The 22,408-nt window shown below is 35.6% G+C and overlaps 5 protein-coding genes across 6 annotated transcripts in view; 3 read left to right on the plus strand and 2 right to left on the minus strand.

Moving 5' to 3' along the window:
- LOC124406118 (solute carrier family 2, facilitated glucose transporter member 4-like) overlaps positions 1 to 3,333 on the plus strand; it is a 4,679-nt gene extending 1,346 nt beyond the window's left edge. Inside the window, exons 5-10 of the mRNA XM_046881503.1 lie at positions 104 to 319; positions 450 to 740; positions 848 to 1,254; positions 1,357 to 1,628; positions 1,711 to 2,064; positions 2,805 to 3,333. Of these exons, the coding sequence (XP_046737459.1) occupies positions 104 to 319; positions 450 to 740; positions 848 to 1,254; positions 1,357 to 1,628; positions 1,711 to 1,822 (1,298 nt within the window). The 3' untranslated portion in view covers positions 1,823 to 2,064; positions 2,805 to 3,333. The remainder of the gene's footprint in view (positions 1 to 103; positions 320 to 449; positions 741 to 847; positions 1,255 to 1,356; positions 1,629 to 1,710; positions 2,065 to 2,804) is intronic.
- Positions 1 to 22,162, plus strand: part of LOC124405703 (ATP-dependent RNA helicase DHX8) — a 24,670-nt gene extending 2,508 nt beyond the window's left edge. The window contains exons 1-13 of one of the 2 annotated variants that reach the window (XM_046880824.1): positions 16,589 to 16,794; positions 16,879 to 16,964; positions 17,072 to 17,878; positions 18,070 to 18,311; positions 18,421 to 18,725; positions 18,867 to 19,296; positions 19,381 to 19,639; positions 19,794 to 20,284; positions 20,452 to 20,784; positions 20,898 to 21,101; positions 21,193 to 21,373; positions 21,462 to 21,792; positions 21,930 to 22,162. In XM_046880824.1, the coding sequence (XP_046736780.1) occupies positions 16,695 to 16,794; positions 16,879 to 16,964; positions 17,072 to 17,878; positions 18,070 to 18,311; positions 18,421 to 18,725; positions 18,867 to 19,296; positions 19,381 to 19,639; positions 19,794 to 20,284; positions 20,452 to 20,784; positions 20,898 to 21,101; positions 21,193 to 21,373; positions 21,462 to 21,683 (3,660 nt within the window). In that variant the 5' untranslated portion in view covers positions 16,589 to 16,694 and the 3' untranslated portion in view covers positions 21,684 to 21,792; positions 21,930 to 22,162. Of the gene's footprint in view, positions 1 to 8,575; positions 8,580 to 16,588; positions 16,795 to 16,878; positions 16,965 to 17,071; positions 17,879 to 18,069; positions 18,312 to 18,420; positions 18,726 to 18,866; positions 19,297 to 19,380; positions 19,640 to 19,793; positions 20,285 to 20,451; positions 20,785 to 20,897; positions 21,102 to 21,192; positions 21,374 to 21,461; positions 21,793 to 21,929 lie in introns of those variants that run through there. The other variant, XM_046880825.1, reaches the window with a different exon arrangement.
- Positions 2,130 to 5,108, minus strand: LOC124405706 (solute carrier family 25 member 35-like). The gene is made up of 5 exons (XM_046880831.1): positions 4,769 to 5,108; positions 3,150 to 3,531; positions 2,797 to 3,015; positions 2,585 to 2,699; positions 2,130 to 2,453 (listed from the first exon to the last, which is right to left on the minus strand). Exons 1-5 carry the CDS (start codon positions 4,804 to 4,806, stop codon positions 2,251 to 2,253), a joined length of 957 nt encoding a protein of 318 aa, XP_046736787.1. The 5' UTR covers positions 4,807 to 5,108; the 3' UTR covers positions 2,130 to 2,250.
- On the plus strand, positions 5,308 to 6,417 carry LOC124405707 (COA8 family protein CG14806, mitochondrial). Its single transcript, XM_046880832.1, has 3 exons — positions 5,308 to 5,494; positions 5,567 to 5,773; positions 6,132 to 6,417. The coding sequence occupies exons 1-3, from the start codon at positions 5,429 to 5,431 to the stop codon at positions 6,327 to 6,329; spliced, it is 471 nt and encodes a 156-aa protein (XP_046736788.1). The 5' UTR covers positions 5,308 to 5,428; the 3' UTR covers positions 6,330 to 6,417.
- LOC124405705 (protein claret segregational-like) lies at positions 12,720 to 16,046 on the minus strand. Its single transcript, XM_046880830.1, has 5 exons — positions 15,823 to 16,046; positions 14,383 to 15,398; positions 13,839 to 14,136; positions 13,495 to 13,769; positions 12,720 to 13,354 (listed from the first exon to the last, which is right to left on the minus strand). The coding sequence occupies exons 2-5, from the start codon at positions 15,396 to 15,398 to the stop codon at positions 12,934 to 12,936; spliced, it is 2,010 nt and encodes a 669-aa protein (XP_046736786.1). The 5' UTR covers positions 15,823 to 16,046; the 3' UTR covers positions 12,720 to 12,933.
- Positions 22,163 to 22,408: the final 246 nt, after the last annotated feature.

The following is a 22,408-nucleotide window of genomic DNA, read 5'->3' on the forward strand; positions in this document are numbered from 1 at the left end:
GTATACGAAACTCTACATATACATATACTACTTTTCAAATTTCAGCTAATGAAGAAATTTTGTAATGAAACAATTGAAGAACGTTTCAATGTCCAATTAACAGAAGAGACTTTAAATATAGTTTGGGCAACTGTTGTTTCAATTTTTCTGGTCGGAGGAGTAACAGGTTCCCTATCTGCAGGTTGGTTAGCTGATAAACTGGGGAGAAGAGGTGCTCTCGCAATTGGCAACACTTGCGGAATAATCGGAGCAATATTTTTCATATCTGCTAAGGCTGCGAATTCAGTAGAAATCCTGATGGTGGGCAGATTATTTGTAGGTCAGTACGCTTTCATAATCAGTAGTATTTTTAATTTTGTCTGGAAAATTAATAAATCAGAAATAAATATTTCAGTCATAGTTTGAAGGAACAAAAATGAAATTTTTCTACAATATATTATTAATTTCAGGACTTTCCGGAGGTCTGGCGACAAGCCTTGTGCCGATGTACATGACAGAAACAGCACCTTTAAAATTGAGAGGAGCAGTGGGCGTATTTTGCCAATTGGGCATTACCTGTGGCGTGTTGTTGGGTCAAATTGTAAGTCTCGATTCTACTTTGGGAACTGAAAACTCCTGGCCCGTCATGCTAGCTGCATTCTCACCTCTTTGTTTAGCTTCTTTGGGACTATTATTTGTATTACCAGAGAGTCCGAAATATTTGTATGTCATCAAAAATCAAGGAGGAAAAGCTATTAAGGGTTTGTAATATTTATAAATCTGCTCAAGGATTTGAGCTCACAATAAAATCATATAGTGCCATATATATGATCGATACAATATGCAGTTTTTCATTACATTGTTTTAGAACTCAGCCGTCTACGGAACATGGACGTATCTCTACTGAGTACCGAAATAGCGAGTTTAGACCAAGAAGCAGTTGCGGCCGAAACAACGGAAACTTGGACAATTGGTCGCGTGATGAAAGATCCGTCTCTTAGACTACCACTAATACTTGTTTGTGCTATGCAAGCTGGGCAACAATTTAGTGGTGTCAACGCAGTATTCTTCTATTCAAATAAAATATTTAAAGAAGCCAAGCTAGGAGAAACTGGTGCTCAATATGCAACTCTTGGAACCGGTGTAATTAACGTAGTCATGGCGTTGATAGCAGTGCCAATAATGTCTCTCTTTGGAAGAAGAACATTATTCCTCCTCAGTTGTTACTTGGCTGTAGGATGTTTGACTTTCCTCTGTTTTGCAATTATATTTATAGTAAGTGTTCAATGATCTCAAATTTTTGCAAAATAACCCGAATAAGTCAATCAAATTAAATGCAATATTAAAGAGATGGTAATCATAATCCTTTGCTTGCAGGAAACTGCTGCTGCTATGCCATGGTTTTGCATGATAGCTGTCCTGGCATATGTGTTATTCTATGGTCTGGGTATGGGACCAATACCATATTTCATCGGGTCTGAACTATTCGACGTTGGACCTCGACCTGCAGCTATGGCTCTCGGAAGTGTTTGTAACTGGGGTGGTAATTTCATTGTCGGAATGGCATTTGAATCTGTGATGGCCGTAATTGGACCGTACAGTTTTCTCATATTTGCTGGCTGCACTTTATTACTTGCACTCTTCAACAGGTGTGAAATCGGAAAACTTGATTTATTAAATTTCAGAGTGCATCAATATTCGTTCTAGTTTTTATAATAATTTTTTTTTCAGGGTTTACCTACCAGAGACACGTGGTCGAGATACTATGGAAATATCAGCGACTATGACCAAAGGATTTAAATCAAGACCTAATTATACACCGGTTGCTCAATGGCAGCCCTAATTTCTATGAATCTTCGAATAAAGGAACTATTCTATGTCAATATGACTCTACCTCATAACAAAGAGGTAGCACTCAACAAAAGTATGAGTAACGTACTTAACCAGCCTAGTACAAAGTAGAAGGTTTATTACGAATGAGCTGGCAAAACCTTCAACTATCAGATTGTGTAATGATAAAAATGTAACATTGGGATTTTTTTGCAATGTGATAATAGAAAAAGAACTATGAGATAATCATTTTTAGTAGGATTTTTGTAATACATTGTAATTTGACTTTTCGAGTCTATCTTAATTTATTACATTTTTTGATACATATTAAAACATTTGTACAGCATTTTGTAGCACAAAATTGTTGAGAGAAATAATTTCGTGTTACAATAAATAACATACTTTTTATACACCTAATAAATTGATTATTGCTATTACATATTATTGAGATTCGCTCGTGAACTTCGTATAGAGTTTATCTAACTCATCATAAAATACCAAACATAAGACAGTATGAGGAGCTATTCTCAACCATGTTGGAAATGTACCTTTGTACAGTCCGGAAATTCCTTCTTTCTTAGCTATCTTAATCAAGGCATCGAATACGCCATTGTACAAAAGCCCTTTACCCTTTGCATCGACTCCTGTAAAAACCAGTACAAAATTATTCCGAGAAAGCTTATTAGCATTTACGGTAATTAGTACAATGTAGGTTGCTTAGAGTTTGAACCACTTAGTCACAAATGACTTTTCTTCATTGTCATCATTCATTTACCTTGATTATATAGTCTTGTTGCAACAACATCAAATGGTTGCATAGTTAAGGCTGGACAAGTACCGCCCACAAAACTAGCCATAAATGTCAATAAAACTGGATGATCAGGAAATACCTACAACAATAATATATTTATGTAAAAATAACCAATCAATTTGAAATTTTATATGATGTTGATAAACTCTGATGGAGATTATGTAATGCTTGCATACGTTTATAGATTTCAACCAGTCCGATGCCAAACTAAACGATGTTAGCTGTGTTGCAGATCCTACAAAAAGTCTGGGGGCACCAGCGTTCCATCCACGATAAAGAGATTTGAATCCTCCTTCTCTCCATAAATTTCGAAAAGCAGCCCAGGTGCTAACGTGACCGTGCTGATGGCCGACTGCTATGGAAGAAGCAGCTTGAGCTTGCAATTGTGTTTTGACCTAAAAAGATCAGAGAATGTAAACTCAAAATTGCTTATATTATTTCTAATTTGACAGGATAAACTTTTGCATTAATTGACTGACGGAAATCTTTTTGCAAAGACAAATTTGAAAATAGAATATTGCCCAGTTACCATGTACAAAGGACTACCAATAATAGATGCCACAGCACCTGCAGTGCCAGATATTACTGCGGTCTTTACAATACTGGTTTTTCCATACTTGTTCAAAGTCCATTTGTGCTTTTTTGCAATATTGTAGGTTCCTAGCCGGACTCCGTTTAGAACCAATTGGAATCCAATAGCTGGTATAAAACCGGCTTGTAGCGCAAAAATGCCTTCATGCCTTGCAACAATGTAGGCAGCATGAATTGTGTTTTTGTAAAGTTTTTTATAGGTCCCACGTGTTGCCAACTCTCCTTGAAGCTGGAGGCGTATTTTTATTACATCAATCGGGTTTGTAAAACACCCGGCACCCATTGCCGCGATACCACCAAGTGCAAATTCTACTCCTGGCCTAGGATAAGAATTCATTATTCAGAAGTAAACAAATTATGGTGTTTACGTTGTTTATAAACTCTCGCAAGTGCATTAGCTGTTGACTGAATCTAGTTCCGACATTTAAATCCTTATACTGTGATGCACCATGATTTGAAAGCTATTTTAATATAACACTGTTATACTAAATAGAACTTCAACCAGTCTGATATATGATAAGCAGTGTATTTGTATTAAAAGGTTGCATGTATACAGTTTTACTTTGAATTATTTTTAAGTAATTTGTTGCCTCTTTATCAGAGTATGTAATTGCATACTGGAACTGCAGCATAATTCTAAAACATTATCCGTGAATTTCTTAACTGTTGTTGCGTTTAATCTCAAGATAAATTGTACAATCAATAGCAGAAAGATACCTATCAACATAATTCTCTTGTCGGGCAGATTATTCTATTTGAAAATATTTGAACAGTATTGGCATCCTGTAAATTATGATTACTATACTGATAACAGTACTATAAGTATATTTTTACAACAGTTGAGAATGATTATTGATTTCTAGAGTAAAGAGATAATTAAATATTACATAGCACACATATATGTATAATTCGATGTATGTACATACATAGCTCTAAATCGTTTCAAAATATGTAACATTTATTGTACATTTAATCTATCCTGAAGGTTCGTCAAATGATGCAAGCCTTGTTAAGTTTTTCGTAATAATCTGGATAAATTAAGCTTCACTTTCAAATTTACGTCTAATCTTAAATATATTAATCACGAATACGTAATCCAATTTCCATGCTCTTTTTTGGTTTGCTCAAATACCAATTCGGATTTAGAAACCGAGGCCGCAGATTTTTTTGTTAATGATATGCAAAAATAACAGTTGATTAAAAAAAATTGAGGGAGTTCTCTGCACGAAATAATTTCAAATGTTTTTTTTTCGATCAGTGCTTAGCAAGATTTATTGTTATACTACTACTGTAAAGTACATTATAATATCAAAAGGGCTTTGGAATCGGTGATTCGAAAGCTGCGCCCTCAGACCTGCAGAAGACATTGAGTCACATGACCGCTTGTAAATCGAAGTGCAAGTACTGATTCTGACTTATGTAATTGGTCATTCAGCACCAGAGACGGGCGTGTCACGTGGATCGCACAACAAATATGTATGTAGACCCATTTGTATTAACGTGTTTAATTGGTCATTCATCAAATATTGTAAAAAGATAACAGAGAGATGTGCTTACAATTTTTTCGACGACGACTGCGGCGAGGTGGTTGTCATTTTAATGCAACGGTATTTATATAATTATCACGTGTCAACTGTAATAATCAGCGTGCGTTGAGTTTCGTGGGTTCAATTTCTTTTTAAAGATACTCCGCACGAATTCGTCATTCATTGGCAGAATCGGTAAGATTACTGACGAAAACGGAACGGACGAGTGTACCTATAATAACTAACGTATTGCGAAATCCCCCTATCAGCACATATATAAAACATGCGATTTGAACATCTCTAGCAATAGCTGTGCTGAATTGGTGTAATCGCACAAGCTCTATAATCTACTGCCTCGCTTTATTCCAGGCAGCCGCAGTGAACTGATTTCGCATCCCACCTAGAGTACACCCAAATCTTGTAATCTCCACGGGTCTCATGCTCGCAGAACAGTACGTATTATGTATGTACGTATTACGTGATCGCACATGCGTGAATGGCACATTCAACATTCTGAGTATGACCAGTATGACCACGTGGTCCTTAGACTTAGACCATTAGGACTAAATACTCCGTTAGTCACGTAGTTAGGTAAGACCTCTAAATACATGCATACATTCGCCCTCATTTACCCCGTGATTTACCTTGACGTTTACGCCGTTTATGGATATCATCAAATGTCATTTACAGGATGCTTGTAAAATCAATGAGCTTGATGTTTCAATGCCGATTAAAGCGTCTACCGCTTTATCCGAGGGTGAGATAATACTTTTTACCATATTTCACTGTAATGCGTAACCGTAAAAAATGTCAGTATATTCTTATTTAGAGAGGGTTACATAACCTGAAAATACTACCGTCTGGAAGCCGGTTAGATGCTATTGGACCTCCAGACCCAGTTTCAAATTTGAGACCCATTATTTTTGCGATACCAGACAAGGAAACTGAACTTGAAAGATGTTACAGAAGGGCGAGAGAATCAGCACAGGCTTGGAATCAGGAGTTCTGGACAAAGCATAATGCCAGTTTTATATTGGTAATCATGATCTTTGAAGTACTATGATCCATTAGCAAGTACTCGATACGTTTTAGACAGTTCGTTTCATAGTAATATTAACACTGATCCAAAATCAATGTATCTCTGTTGTAATTTATATTTATTGAGCGCGAAGTGATCGTAGCAGCCGTAAATTTTCACAATGCTTCCAACATTTTGTCTGATTACCAGCTTATTTCACGTTTGTATATATATATATATATATATATATTTTTAAGTATTTGTTTCTTTTCTTGTGATTGAAATTGATTAGTTTTCACGTAGAGGACGTATAGTTAGAATTATAGTAAACATTGAGATCTATTTTCATCACATTCTACTGAAAATATAATTTCAGGAGCGAAAACAGTTTCAAGAGAATCGCAAGCAGGCTGGAATCTCATCATTGACTGCAGATGAAATGTCCGTGTTTTACAAGCAATTTTTGGATAAGAATTGGCAAACCCATCTCAATTACAATATCTCATGGTACAAAAAAAACATTATGATACTGATTTTGGAAATCAGAGTAAAGTTGTCAAGACTTGGAAGATAGTAGTGGTTATAACACTGATATTTGTAAATAGGAATTTTAACTTGTCCTGTGCTGTAAAATAAATGTAAATTAATTATTCTTAATATTATTCCAGTATAGTAAATATATTTCCATGAAAATAATTCTAACTCTAACGAAACATGAACTGATGCATGAATATACTTGCAATTGGTATATATATTATTAAAATTATTAGTATTGAATTACATAGGAATTTTCCAGATTTTCAAATTCTTCACTTTACTTCTATATTTGAATATGGGAATAGGTCTACTATTTAAAGTTAAAACCATCTGATCCTATGGCTTAGGTATTCTGAATTTACTATTGTTTCCGGAAACGTGATTTTAGAAGTATCAGTTTACTCCTCAGTTCTTTGAATGTTGAAAAGAGTAATTTGTTTTTCATATGTAAAGTTTTCAGTTGAAAGGAGCACTCAGAAATTAAAGGATAGAAAGCAGGAAAATATGCAAACAGATAAGGACAATGAGCTGTTAAGTTTTCTAATTGATATAGCTGCTTCTCTTTTCTGCCACTTGTTTTCTGTTTTGCAACTTGGCTTTTAAGCATTCTATTTCATATTCGCGTTTTTGTAAAATGATTTTAAGTAATTGATATTGTTGTTTTTGACACTGTAATTGTTTTTGAAATTGCTTTTTAGATTCAAAAAATTTCTCAGCAGCAAATTTTGCAGCCATTAAGGCTTTTCTTTTCTGTTCTTCTACACAATATATTCGTCTTTCTAATTCCTCACAACTACTACATATCATTGTAGTTTGGTCTGGTAACTTTGATTCAGCAACTTCCAATGCAGCTTGAAGCGAGTTATTAGTTTCCTTTTCACAATACAGTTGATCGGTCAACTGTTCAAATTCTCGTGCTGCATGTTTTGCCATTTTTTCACTTTCTTGTAATAGCTGAAAAAGATATGCCACATAAATATTGGGGAGTATGCCTGAAGCGAATTATAGCGCAGTAGGGCCTGCTACGCTCACACCAAAGAGCAGATACCGTATTGGATTTTAACGTTTAGCGAGATTTGATATGCACTCCAATTTCAGAATGAGTTAGTTACAAATGAGTCAGAGTACCCTCGTTTTAATACGTACTCTTCGTATATAACATGTACTTTTATAAAATCCAATGTTGTAGAATTTCATTTTATGTGGTATAATTTACTTTTTTCAATCTTCTAATTGTGTCACTTTGATCTTCTATCATTTTTTCTTTAATTCTTAGTTCACAGTGGTGATCATCCTTCATATCACTTAATTCTTTTCTCAATGTGTTACATTTTTGCGTTTCTTCACCAAAGGAACATTTCAAATTTTCAAGCTCTATTTTAAGATCTTTCACTTTTGCGACCATTGCCTTGAATTGACATTGTTGGTCACACAGTTGGGTATCCTGAACAATGTAAAAGTCTAAGTTAAAGTGTCTTAAATCATACTCCGATTTTCTCTTCATGTGTTTAAAAATCCTAAAAGATATAGGAATGCATACCTTCTCAGAAATGCACATATCCTTTTTTTGCATCAGAATCTGTTGCTGATTACAGACCCCACTCAATTCACATATTTGTTTCTTTTGTATCTTAACCACGTTTGTTAACTCTGTGATCATCTCCTCATATTCGTTTTTTTCGGTATTTAGAGCTTCCTCTTTCTTATGCACTGCGTTTTTTATTTTATCAACCTCTTCCGAAACCTCTGCACATCTGTAAACAAATTTGGTCGGACTATTATAACTGCTGAGTAATTTCCTTCTTTCTTCAGGTTACTTATAATACGTTACTATAAATAACGGAATACTCGGTAATCCTGATATGGTATATAACAGTACTTGATTATTATTTTTTAGTACATTATTGATTAATTTGTTTAAAATATTGGTAAAAATTACTTCTTTGCTTCATTTTCAGTCATATTTTTCAATTTGAATTTCAACTCCTTACATTCACAAGCAAGTTTTGTGTTATCACATATTGTCTGACCCAGTTGTTTAGATAACATTGCATTTTTCTCAGCTTCTTGAGCGAGTTTTATGTTTTCTTGCTAAGGTAAAATCGCTTGATTAATCACGATTTATATTTATACCTCACAGATCATTCAAGAGTTAATTTAATAATTTACAGTCAAGTTCAAGCAGTAAGTATACTTTTAGAGCTGCGATTTCAGCTGCTAAATCATTTTTGCTAGTCTTTATCATGTCTGAATGATCTCTGGATTGTTTTGCCAGATCCATAGCTAGGTTTCGTGATCGAACAGCCAGTTTCACTTGTTCCTCTGATTTTGCCAAAGCATCTCGTAGGCAAGCTGCTTGTTGCTCTCCGTCTGATTTGAGGCACTTCATGCTACAGGTCAAGTTTTCTAATTGTTCAGCAAGCTCAGCTCTGAGCTTCTTTTCATTTTCAAGATCCTATTCAGTAAGATTATTTATTGTAGTTTCTCAATATGTGTATTATTTTACCAGATATTGATATTTATATTATTTGTAGTATTGCAACGAAAAAATTGACCAAACAAATTTTCGTGACTAAGCAGCAATAAATTGTGTCACAAAATATTGAAATCTATCAGGGCAGTTAGGAAGTGTATGGATTATAATGCAGGTGAATGATGTACCTGTTGCAACTTGTCGATATCAAGGTTGTCAGTCGATGATTCCATTGATTTTACATTAACTCTATCAGCAGATGATCCTCTGGATCGCTTTTCTGGATCCTTGTCTGCAACATAAATATAAAATGACACATTATTAATGTACAAGTGTCGAAACGACTACAAAAGCACATCTTCACTGAGAACCCATTTCTGGACTTTGATGATTTATATTTGAAAGCAATTATGTGTCAATGAGAAGCTAAAGGAGCGCAAATAATTTCTTTCTTAACTAAAAATTGTACAAACCTAAAATCATTCTTTTTTTCAATCAACCCCAATGATACTGGTAGGAGGATTATCTATATGCAATCTTACCCTCATTACCATATGTAATTTACAGTTAGAATATGCAATCGTGAAGATATGTAGAAAACTTTGAATTTGTAAACTTACTCCTGACAAACAACACATACCGGCTATTTCCCAAATTTATCATTACACTTTGATAAAACCAATTGAATTTCATCAACTTCTGTACATTTTCATCTAATTTTACCAACTGCAAAATAATAATAGGGAGTACCCGATCAGTATTGAAATGAATGGTAGTAGACATCCAGACAAGTGCAAGGAGTTCAAGTACGGCAAGAAGTTCAAGTACGTATTGTAGAGGTAAGCGAATTTCTTTCTACATTTTAATTTCGGGTTTTTGTGGGATATTTTTATGTAATAATGGTGATAACAGCTATATTAGGCTGACCAACAGAAATGCGATTCCTCAAACGCTTTTGCAACTGCCTATCATTTCAATTTATCAAATTTCACATATTAGAAGTAAATAATCAATAGATAAAATTACCTCGCAGATGTCTAGTGCAACATAAATTCATTTTTTCATATCTACAGCTTGATCCAATGGTGAAACAGCTTACGCTCTTTTAATTTAGCATCTTTGCAAAGGCACATCCTTTTCTGATGGCACGCTTTCTGTGAGTTTTTTCTCAGCCATTGTTTATCTTGTAAGCTGGTGCAGGTACAGCAGGTACTTAAACTGGTTACTGCACAGCAACACGATAATCCCTTTTTATAGGCGAGTCTTTCCATCGCTTCTTGCTGGTAGACATTGCATGGATTTCGGCACTGTTTTCCTTTGCAATTATCCCCCTGTAATTTTCGAATCAACGATGTCACAAACATATTTTTGTCAATGATCTTACAGGGAAAGAAGTTCGCTGCATGGTTGTGCAGCGAAGATTAACTTAGCATACTGTGATATCTCGTTCAGGAATATTTTCGAGCCCCGACATATCAGGAATTTGAGCTGCATCATTCATTTTCTTCGACGCTGAAGTAGTCCTTAGCTGTGTATTAAGTTGATTAAGTTGCACAATAATAGAATCTATACTCATTCCAAGATTTACCCGATTTTCCGAGGCGGTGATCACAACATGAGTTGCTACAAAACTTATTCTTTGCTATAGAATGAACTGTCAAATTCGCGAGCATACATATTTTAGATACCGTTAGAAGTTATCGGTCATCAAATAAAATTTAATACAGTTATTTACAGTCAGCTACTTTTTCTATATTGTAATATTTGGAGGCGAAGGCTTGTTCAGCGATAAATGTGAGATCTTGGTTCAAATCCAAACTGACATTTCATTAGCAGATGTTTGTTTCATCTGCAAAACGATTTATTTGATAGTGTTTTTAACGAAGTCGTGAATGGAAACGAAGCTGTAAAAACAATGAAGGTGCCTGAATGGCATTAAAAATAATGGGGTATGGGTATTCGTCATGTGGGATATGAGGTGTGCAAGCAACGGATGTTGCGGTCTGAGTAAAGGCACCCAGTCTGATGGCCTAATATCAGATACTTCCACTGAAGAATTAACATCCAGTAGTTCGACGGAAAATTTGAAAGATGACAAAATCTCTAAAAGGCTTCTCGGTAAAAGAATACAAAACTTGCAGACATCAGTCTTCCAAAGTAATCACTCACAAGTACATATGTCATTTTTTACCAGCAAAGGAATCCGAAGCAGCAATCAATGAATCTCAAAACTCGACTGATTTGGTGATACAAGCATCAACCAGTTTGCATCGAGCCCAAACTCAATATCAATTGTACATCCAATGGGGAGTTTTGTTAAGTTTCGGAGTCCTGTTGTGGGTTGCACTATGGGTGACTGATATATTTAATCCAAACCCATTCTTAAAGGAGGGTAAGTCTTGTAGAGCCATGGTTTTCATCATGCAATCCTTTGTTCCTTGTATTTTTTCGATTACTTCGTTTGACCATCTGATGATACTGCCGAATGTATATAGTTTCACTTTTTCCTGATCCTATTCAAAGGTTGGCTTGCAGATGTAGCAACAGCAAAAAAGGTAACTCTGAAAACTGGAATTGTGAAGAAGCCAGCCCCGCCTGTATGGTGGTTCCAGAATTTTTGGAATCATACTTGGAACTCATTGATTTCTGTAACCACTTTGGATAGTGCTGTCTTCCTGACTTGCATTACAATTTTGGTTTACCTTGAATCTCACACAAGAAATAATTGGCGAGGAACTCTTGTAAGACTTTACTGCAAGTGAGTTGAAATAGCTCGCATACTATTTATTTTAAAACGTTGATTTCTTTCTTCAAAACTTCTAAAAATCTCTCAAGTTCGTTACATGAAATTTTATTTACTATTAAAATTTCAAGTCAGTTTTTCATGGCGAAATCAATGTATCTCAAATTCATGTTCTTTATATCAAATGTATCCAAGAAAAGCCTTAGATAAATACTTATAGTGGATTTTATAAAAATTCAATCCAAAGCAGGGCAGAGCAAGGTGAAACTGATAGGAGCAGTTTCCGCTCGAACATTTCACAAGAAGATGTAGGATCAAAGGAATCAGAATTCCTCAGTCATGATGGTACTTTGTCGAAATTTAGCCATGGCGATGTTAGAAATTTCAACCAATATAATGATATTAGAGGAAAGTCAGAAATGGGTGAGAAAAGTACGCAGTGCTTGAGTCCAGAAGAAACTTCGATGACTGAAAATCGAATATTGAAGTCTGTGAAAGGCTCACGTAACTGGAATAATACGAGAAAACGATTAATGCAGATGAACGATTGTAAAAATTGCTGTAATTTGTCTCACAGAAGCAGCCAATTGTGCAAAGACGTAGTCAAAAGTGAGCTGGTTTTTAAGAAACCCAGCTGGACGTGTGTGTCTACTGTGACACAAAACGATCGAAGGAAATCAAATCTTGAACAGCCTAGTTTCTCCTGTTCAATATTTAATAAAAGTACAAGCTTTATGTCAGAAAAAGTCGAGACCTGGTTCGAACTTAAGAATCCAGATCAAGCTGAAAAAGTGATGCATACTTTCGATGCAGAGCTAGAAGAATTCTTCAAGACTCGAAGCCATCCATCACCTCTTTCTTTTGGAGAAGCAGCACAAGATCTGCAGCAGTATAACAGTAATAGCATCGGCTGTGAATGCAGCAGACAATCAAGGAGCGTAATTTTAAACTTGGATTACAGCGGAGGCATTATCAGTTCCTCGCCAGCATTCCGAAGGTTTTTAGTAAATTTGGCTAAAGACAGACTTTCCGAATCATATTATTGAACATAAAGATTCAATTTTCTTACTTTTTCATCGAAGTACGTCATTATTGTCCATTTTGAGATTACATTTACGTCCTACTTTTGAAAAAATTTTCACATTTGTAAAGCTTATTTAATGTCAATCACACCGCTATCGAATTTATGATCGCAATGAAAAACATTGATGCCATTTTTATATTTTTGACCTTTTTTATTTTATAAAATATCAATTAAACTAAATGTGTCGCAGTTTCATCGTAAAATATCTTATGATAGAGTTATTCATGTTAAGCTACTGGGTTTGCATAAGTGATAATACAAAATAATGTACAAGTAAGTATTATCGTTATATATAAGAATATTTTACAATCAGTCGGAGTTCTAAAAATGCCATTCAACTCTTATGCAGAACTGGTAAATGTGGCTCGTGTACGTCTAACACTTCCAGTTTTACAATTGTTGACATTGCTAGCAAATCTTAAAGAGTTCAATGTTTCATTGAAGCATTCATCTAACGGTGAAATATTCAATAACATCAACGTTTTTGAGTTTCCACCAAGCGAGGGCATCAATAAATGAGTTAATTTAGAGTTACGATATGGCACGTGATCTTGTTTTTTTAACAATGCTAAAATTACATTTCCCAAATTAGCTAGGGACTTGTTGATGTTTTTGGTTTCAGTCGTTCTTGCAATTTCATCATTTCGCAATCGTTCAGAACCAGCCAAATCAACCAAGTTCAATGTGCCGGTACAAACCTCGTTCCTTACTTTGTGAGTTCCAATCAGTCGTATTCTTGCCACCGAGTGTGACCGTGAAGACCTAATGAAATGGAACAAATGAATCATTTTTTAAAACGAAATATTCAATCATTTTTTGTGCAAGTGTTACATTCAATAACTTGAATGCGCATACTGGATAAAAAATATGATATAGTAATATTGAACAAGTATGGTGCTAACCTTTCATTGGAATGTGTAGCCGCTACTGCCCGGTTCTTTTGGGCTAGTCTCAAGCAGTCTTGTAATTCTGCAGGACTATTTACTTGTTCAATTCGTAGATTAGTTACATAAATATCGGTGCCTTTCGAATCTGTCATGCGGATTTCGTGAGTTTTAGGATGGTCGTCTAATAAGTCTACGATATGTTCATTGTATATCTCCAAGAAGCTAGCTTCTATAACATATTCCCATCCAAGAACCTCAAATTGTTTCTTTTCCTCAAAGATGTGTTTGACCTGAAAATAATGTAATAGTGTTTTGATGGAAATTATTTATTCTACTTAATTCAGATTAAAAATACATACTGTTCTTGGTATCATTCCTTCGCAATCTTCACTTGGGTAACCTTCCATAGTGTAGGTTTTGCCAGATCCAGTCTGACCATACGCAAAAACACAAACGTTATACCCTTCAAGTGCAGACTGTACTAGCAGCGCGAGCTCTTCAAATACAGTAGCTTGGCTTGAGTTGGGAGGAAACACTTTATCAAATGTAAATTCCTGCCGAGTACCTCGGGGTCGACCACCGCAGGTTGAAGCTTCCATGATTTCAGATTTACCAATCTCAATGGTACACTCGTCAGTAAATACCATAGAGCACATTCTGAACAGTAAAACATGAAGAATTAAGATGATACCTTGTGGAATAAAGTGTAAAATTGCAGGTAATGGTCATACAAAATATAACATCCGTTTCAACGGAATTATTTTTTGCTGCCTTAAATCTCAAATCAATCTTCTCCACTGGCGTTATAAATATCCAAGCTAGACCCATTTTTAATATATTAATTCTCATATTTTCAATAAACAACAAGACTCTATCTGTTTCTCATTAAGACCTATGACATACCCTTTCGAAATTTCCTTGTCGATACGAGGCCTTACTCTGCAGAAGACTCGAATGTTTCCCTTCATTTCTTGAATTGTATTATGTAATTGTCTTCGATCTCTATCCATCGAGTGAACTAAGCCTTGAAGCTCATCATTTATTTGAGTTAATTTAGCAATAGCATTTTTGTGCAATTGGTTCTCGGTTTTGAAGTCATCAAGTTTTTGTGTTGCTTTAAGTAACTCGAGTGCTTGGATTTCTGATTTTTCCTGATAACTCTGTAGGCTTGCTTTTGTAAGTGATAGATCTTCTTTCAAGACTACATGCTCTTTGCTTAGGTCATTAATAGCATTCTGTAAGTCCGTATTTTTATTCTGCAAGACAGTCACTTCTAGGGTCAATCTTGAGCTCTCCAATTCATACTTTTCTGCTTTCAACCTGTCCTTTTCTTCTTGTACTCGTAAGGACTCAATTTGAGATTTCAGTTCAGAGTTCTGTTGTGCAATCGACTTGTGCTTTTCTTTAACGACACCCAATTCGTTGCTAGCTTCTTCTAATCGTCCTTTCAAATCCCATTTGGGTCTTTGCTTGGTTGCAGCTTTCGTGGCTGCCAAGTTATTAGTTTTGTTTGTAGTCGTAGCAGCAGTACTTCTAAATACTTTTGAAGTTGCGATTGGTTTTGGCGCAGGTTTTATGTTAGGTTTCTTATTTTCACTTGGTTCATTTGCAGTTGCAGGTCTCTTGATGGCAGATCTTGTGGTACTCGTACTTCTTGTGATTATTCCATGTGTTTTTGCTCTAACTAAGCCAGGTTTCTGTGGCACTATCATTTCTCCTGTTATTTGTGCTGGGATATTATGCGTGCTTTTGTACTTTTTTGAACTCTCTGTGCCATTTTTAATATCTTCATTTGATAGTGCTTTTACTAAATTTTTGTTCCTTTGAGAATGACCATTTACACTCTCTTCAGTATTTACATTCACAGTGTTAAGCCCCTTTCTTGGCACTACCTTTGGCTTAGGTAATCGTGATTCCATCTGCAAACATTTGAATAGGGATATCATTATTGTAAATAAACATTGCAAATAACTAGTAAAAGTTTGCTGATTTTACAGGAATAGGAAAACTAGTTCAACATAAAATTACGAATTGAGCAATGTGACTTGAAATAAATCTTATTGCTAATTTTGCTTAAGCTAAAATTTTATTATCATCACTAACAAATCTGCTATTCTCATTGCAAATGTGATATTACAGCCATCCTCTCTGTTATCAAAGCGTTGCCTCGTGCTCGAGTTGTTTTTTTTTAACGAGTAACATTGATTAATTATCGCCGAATCCTTGCTGCTTATTCCATTATAATTGAACTTGAAGATACACCGACAACTCGCAAAATATCAAGCATATCCAAAAGTTCAGTGTCTCAAATTCATAGAAATACGTGACATGAAGTAAACAAACCTTTCTGCATGCGATCCACTAAAAAACTTTGGCCACTAAATTCACAAGTCGCTGCCAATTATTCAGTATATTACTTTATTCGTGCGAATATCATTCGAAAGGTACGTGCTAGCAAAATAGGATGATCACAGTACCTCACGAAGCTAATACATTATCAATTAAAAACTGCAAGAAAACTTAGCGTCGTGAACAGCCAACGATCAAAGATGTCTAACGTGAAGAACGCGTTGTACCGGACTTCAAATATCGGTTACGAGATTCAAACTTGTTTTTATATATACCAAATCCCTTCATTGGACCAATGAAAAACGGGTAGGTCGCATCCAGCCAATTAGAAAAGTTTCGAATTTTCGACTCGATGCATTTTAAAAACTCAATAAACAAGTCTATAAAACTACTAAAACTTTACGCAAAAATGTGTGAAAATTTTCGGAATGCGCTTCGTCAGACACGAATCAGTACTTTTTTCCGCCTAAGTTTTATTCAGATTAATTGAAATTGCTGAAAAACTTGAAAATCTCTAGTCATATGTGCCCACAATAAGCAATGGATCCGCGATTATATCGTATGTAATAGATTTCCGACCGAAGGTATTCAACCAATAAAATAATAAGTTTGAAATCTCATCAATGCGTCTTTCATTATTTATTTGAGACCGTTACTGACTATCGCAATTAGTTAAATTAAAGCTTCAGCAGTCACGGATGTTGAATTTCTAATACAGCATCCGTCAAGTCTTGTATACCTTTTCACCTAGTTTCCACGTTTACCGTCAGAGCCACGTAAAAGCTCATCAGACTTTCTAACCTTGTAGTGGTGGGAAAGTGGAATTGTGAAGATTTTCCGAATTAATATTAATAACAGACATAATAATGGACATGGATGAGGTTGCGAAATTGGAGCATTTGTCTCTTGTTTCAAAAATATGCACAGAGTTGGAGAATCATTTAGGCCTAAATGATAAGGATTTAGGTAATAGAACGACGTTTAACCTAACCTAACGACAGAAATAAGCGTTCGGTGCAACGATTAATTCCATTTTATTTAACATTACAGCTGAATTTATTGTTGACCTGGCCGAAAAAAATAACAGTTTAGAGTCGTTCAAAAAAGTACTCGTCGAAAATGGGGCTGAATTCTCGGTAAGTTGAAAAATTGAATGCAAAATACTAGCATACGATATTAATTGTTTGACAATTTGTTTTTGCTCTGTGTATACATGTTGTCGAACATTATTTTCCAAATTTAGGACTCCTTCATGGCAAATCTTCTGAGGATTATACAACACATGAAACCGTCAAAACAGTTGAATGACAAATCTCACAATGCAAACCACAGGCAGGATGACTTGTCGTTAAAGTTCCCAGGCCTGGCTATACCAAATGAGCATAAGAACCTCCAGCCTATTAAAGAGGAGAAGGATGAAGATGTAGTTAATGATACCATGGCTGCGCTAGAAGCCCTCGCTCCTTCAGGTTCAAAAACTCAACCTGATTCAAAGAAAGAGCAAGAAGGACCTGTAGTTGATGCCGCTAACGATAAAAAAGATAAAGATAGAGATAGGAGAAAAAACAGATCAAAAGATCGCAAGCGGGACAGATCAACATCACGTAATCATAGAGATAGAAAACACAGATCACGATCACGGGATCGGTCCAGATCTAGAGACAGAAATCGGGATCGGAGACGCCGTGCGTCAAGAGATCGCAAGAGATCTAGATCAAGAGGTGCACGTTCAAGATCCCGAAATAGACGTTCCAGATCACGGGATCGCAAGATTTCTAAACGCAACAAACGGCATGAAACGGAACGCTCAAGATCGCGTTCTGTAGAAGAACTTGCAGTTGATCCAGAAGTGGGAAAAATTTACACTGGAAAAGTTGCAAATATTGTTCAGTTTGGGTGTTTTGTACAGCTGGAAGGTTTGAAGCGCAGATGGGAGGGTTTGGTTCATATTTCACAACTTCGGCGCGAAGGTCGTGTTGCCAGTGCCAGTGACATCGTTTCAAGAGGACAAAAAGTGTTGGTCAAAGTACTGAGTGTAGCTGCTCAAAAGGTGAGTAACATTTTTCACTATAGAAATCTGGAATGTATGTTCCAAGGTGAACAGTATAGTTTAATGGCATGATATAAAAACCACTTTCAAAATGCTGTTGCCATATATTTATGAATTTTGTAGAAGTCTATCTGCACTAGAATGTACAAATTTTAGTAATGTAAAAAAGGTTTAATCAATTCCTTCATCAGGTTTCTCTGAGCATGAAAGATGTTGACCAAGAGACTGGAAGGGATTTGAATCCAGTTGTGAGTATTGCCAAGGCAGACGAGGATGAAAAACATTTACGAAATCCTGACAGACCAACATCTTTGCTGGAACTGCAAGGACATTTAGATGAGGATGAAACATATTCTAGAAAACGTGTGCAAAGATTATCCTCCCCTGAAAAATGGGAAATAAAGCAAATGATGTCAGCAGCTTGTATCGACAGGTATACTTCAGATAAACATAGCATTATGTTCAAAAGCTCGATTTATTCAATATATATTCATAGTACTACTTGAAGATATATATTAATGTTGCTTACTGTAATATTGTAGGAGCGAACTTCCAGAATTCGATATTGAAACGGGAATTTTGCCTCGTGAGGACGATGAAGAAGAAGATGTTGAGATTGAATTGGTAGAAGAAGAACCACCATTCTTACATGGGCACGGTAGAGCTCTTGGTGATTTGAGTCCTGTTCGAATTGTAAAGAATCCTGATGGATCGTTGGCACAAGCTGCTATGATGCAAAGTGCTCTGGCAAAGGAGAGACGAGAACAGAAAATGCTACAAAGGGAGCAAGAAATGGATTCCATACCTGCAGGACTGAACAAAAATTGGATTGATCCTTTACCTGATGGTAAATCCATAAATTTCAGTGTATTTCAATATTTGCTTTTAGTCCAAAATTGCTTACATGTGGCAGAAATAACATTTATACTCACATTTTTTAGACGAAATTCTGGTAAAACGCTAAAACATTTTAATTAATTTATTTCAGCGGAAAGTCGAACTTTAGCTGCAAACATGCGTGGTATAGGATTACAGACACAAGACCTTCCGGAATGGAAAAAACACGTAATTGGTGGTAAAAAATCCTCATTTGGTAAAAAAACCAATCTAACACTGTTGGAACAGAGACAAAGCTTGCCAATTTACAAGCTCAGAGACGAACTGGTAAAAGCAGTAACAGATAATCAAATTCTTATCGTCATTGGCGAAACCGGATCTGGTAAAACAACACAAATTACTCAATATCTTGCCGAAGCTGGTTTTACGTCGCGTGGTAAAATAGGATGCACTCAGCCAAGACGAGTCGCTGCAATGTCTGTAGCCAAAAGAGTTGCCGAAGAATTTGGTTGTAGATTAGGACAGGAAGTTGGATATACAATACGTTTTGAAGACTGTACTAGTCCTGAAACCAGCATAAAGTACGTTCGAAGATCTTGCAATTTTCTTACATTGAGAAAATCTATTTAAAATGCGAAACTTTACATTAAATTACTGTAATATAGGTACATGACAGATGGTATGTTACTCCGAGAGTGCCTCATGGATCTTGATTTGAAAATGTATTCTGTTATAATGTTGGATGAGGCACATGAGCGTACTATCCATACAGACGTACTCTTTGGTTTATTGAAACAAGCTGTCGGCCGACGTCCAGATTTGAAGCTCATCGTCACTAGTGCTACTCTCGATGCTGTTAAATTTTCACAGTACTTCTTTGAAGCACCGATATTTACAATTCCTGGGCGGACATTTCCTGTTGAAGTAAGATTGAATCATTAATAATTTTGATATGAAAATTACAGTAGCATTGACCGATATAGTTTTCGATAAATTGAACCAAATTTTTCCTTGGGTACTACAAATTCATTACAAATCTTAAATATAATTTTACCATATCTTTATTACCGATTTTTAGGTGATGTACACAAAAGAACCAGAGACGGATTATTTAGATGCTGCATTAATAACTGTGATGCAGATTCACTTACGCGAACCACCTGGAGATGTTTTGTTATTTTTAACTGGACAGGAAGAAATTGATACTGCTTGTGAAATTTTATATGAAAGAATGAAATCTCTGGGCCCAGATGTACCTGAGTTGATCATATTACCAGTTTATTCTGCGTTGCCCTCCGAAATGCAAACAAGAATATTTGAGCCTGCTCCACCTGGATCCAGAAAAGTTGTCATAGCAACAAATATTGCAGAAACGAGTCTCACTATCGATGGTATATACTACGTCGTGGATCCGGGTTTTGTTAAGCAAAAAGTTTATAATTCTAAGACTGGAATGGACAGTCTAATTGTCACGCCCATTAGTCAAGCAGCTGCTAAACAGAGAGCTGGTAGAGCTGGAAGGACCGGTCCTGGAAAATGTTATAGATTATACACGGAAAGAGCTTACAGGTAACGAACATCATTTTTTGTGGTAGCTTTAGTAAGTTTTCAATAAGAAATATAGTTATCCCCTGTAAGTAAAAATTATCTTTTACAACTTTTTTACTTTTGCCTTAGAAAAATGTTGAGTATTTACAAAGTTTTGATAAAAGATTATAATCATCTCTTCTGTACAGAGATGAAATGTTGCCAACGCCAGTGCCAGAAATTCAGCGAACGAATTTAGCAACAACAGTTTTACAGTTAAAAACCATGGGAATTAATGATCTGTTACACTTTGACTTCATGGATGCTCCACCTGTTGAATCTTTGATTATGGCGTTAGAGTCCCTGCACAGTTTGAGTGCTCTAGACAACGAAGGGTTATTGACAAGACTGGGCAGGCGCATGGCTGAATTTCCACTAGAACCGAATTTATCCAAAATGTTAATTATGAGCGTCCACTTGCAATGCTCAGACGAAATTCTTACCATTGTCAGCATGCTTTCAGTACAGAACGTTTTCTACAGGTAAAATCAATTATTCGTAATATATGTCTATTTTCCGACTCTTCTGATATTGTCACTTACGAGTTTGTATTTTCATACGTTCGGAAAATGAACAATTTTTTTCTGGTTTTTAGACCCAAAGATAAACAAGCACTTGCAGACCAAAAGAAGGCAAAGTTTAACCAGGCAGAAGGCGATCATTTGACATTATTAGCAGTTTACAATTCTTGGCGCAATAATAAATTCAGTAATGCTTGGTGCTACGAAAATTTCGTGCAAATAAGGACTTTGAAAAGAGCTCAAGATGTTCGCAAACAGCTGCTAGGTATAATGGACAGGTAAATAATAAGTACTTTATTAAATTTGAAAGCAAATGTTCAAATCTCTGAAAAATTGAAAAAAATTACAATATTTGCTAACATTTTCTAGGCACAAATTGGACGTCGTGTCTGCTGCAAAAAATACAGTGAGAGTACAAAAAACTGTATGTTCTGGATTCTTCAGAAACGCGGCGAAAAAAGATCCTCAAGAAGGATACAGAACGCTGGTTGATAGCCAAGTTGTTTACATTCATCCAAGTAGTGCATTATTCAATAGGCAGCCTGAATGGGTATATAGTGTTGATATTAAATGCTTCTAAATTGATTATTATTATTGTAAGAAACAGATAGCCAAAAGTTTATTTACTTATATTCCAGGTGATTTACCATGAACTTGTCCAAACCACAAAAGAATATATGCGAGAGGTGACGACCATTGATCCGAAGTGGCTGGTCGAATTTGCACCGGCATTTTTCAAATTCAGTGACCCTACGAAATTGAGTAAATTCAAGAAGAATCAACGATTAGAACCATTATACAACAAATATGAAGAACCTAATGCGTGGCGTATATCCAGAGTTCGAAGGCGTAGAAATTAGACTGAATATTCGTATTTTGAAGCTATCAATTATACATATTATGTTTTCATCTTGAAACCAACATTACCAATGCTGAAATCAACCACAAACGGTCCGTCTTCATGGCCTGGTTAGTACTATAAAAAAATTCTGAGTTGCTAATAACACCATTTGACAAAGCGAAAACCTGTTTCCGACATTATGCCGACACTGTAATGTGGAACACTTATTTAATTTTTAATGTGATTTTACGACTACGTATTGCAGATGAAAGTAATTTTGTGAGAAACACAGTGGATTGGGACATGTTGATTCAAATTATTGGAAGGGTGTAAAAATTTCGGGGTGTAAGTCATTCTCAATTTTTGTGATAAATTGACGGTATCCAATCAGCCCTGGATAATTTTATGTACAGGACACATGAGAAAATGTGTGTCGTCAACAGGATAAGATTATACATGGACGAATAAAAATTAATTTACCTATTCTGTATGTATTGTGTAAATATTATACCGTTCAATATTTTTACTTTTGATTTAATTGAACATTCCTGCACAAATAAACAATGGTCTTGGCCATATAATGGTGTGTCCTGTGAGAGGGATGTTAAATTGTGCAGAAGAAAGTCATCAGAGATATATTAGAAGCACGGAAAAGAAGTCAAGTACGTAATATTTGGGTCCATCTATGCACCTTCTGAAACTACCAATTTACTGCTAACTACTACTACTTGCGTGAAATGTGGT

Source organism: Diprion similis, chromosome 4, assembly GCF_021155765.1.
Source record: "Diprion similis isolate iyDipSimi1 chromosome 4, iyDipSimi1.1, whole genome shotgun sequence".
In the NCBI taxonomy this organism is placed as follows: domain Eukaryota; kingdom Metazoa; phylum Arthropoda; class Insecta; order Hymenoptera; family Diprionidae; genus Diprion; species Diprion similis.

What these genes read in the sequence shown, in the direction of transcription:
- LOC124405706 (XM_046880831.1), bottom strand. Translation starts at nt 4,806, where the DNA reads ATGACAACCACCTCGCCGCAGTCGTCGTCGAAAAAATT. An exon ending in TTGGTAGTCCTTTGTACATG is followed by an intron (nt 3,016 to 3,149) that starts GTAACTGGGCAA and finishes TGATCTTTTTAG; the next exon opens with GTCAAAACACAATTGCAAGC. An exon ending in AACAAGACTATATAATCAAG is followed by an intron (nt 2,454 to 2,584) that starts GTAAATGAATGA and finishes TGGTTTTTACAG; the next exon opens with GAGTCGATGCAAAGGGTAAA.
- LOC124405707 (XM_046880832.1), top strand. Translation starts at nt 5,429, where the DNA reads ATGCTTGTAAAATCAATGAGCTTGATGTTTCAATGCCGATTAAAGCGT. An exon ending in GTCTACCGCTTTATCCGAGG is followed by an intron (nt 5,495 to 5,566) that starts GTGAGATAATAC and finishes ATTCTTATTTAG; the next exon opens with AGAGGGTTACATAACCTGAA. An exon ending in ATAATGCCAGTTTTATATTG is followed by an intron (nt 5,774 to 6,131) that starts GTAATCATGATC and finishes ATATAATTTCAG; the next exon opens with GAGCGAAAACAGTTTCAAGA.
- LOC124405705 (XM_046880830.1), bottom strand. Translation starts at nt 15,398, where the DNA reads ATGGAATCACGATTACCTAAGCCAAAGGTAGTGCCAAGAAAGGGGCTT. An exon ending in GACAAGGAAATTTCGAAAGG is followed by an intron (nt 14,137 to 14,382) that starts GTATGTCATAGG and finishes TTTACTGTTCAG; the next exon opens with AATGTGCTCTATGGTATTTA. An exon ending in GCTACACATTCCAATGAAAG is followed by an intron (nt 13,355 to 13,494) that starts GTTAGCACCATA and finishes CCATTTCATTAG; the next exon opens with GTCTTCACGGTCACACTCGG.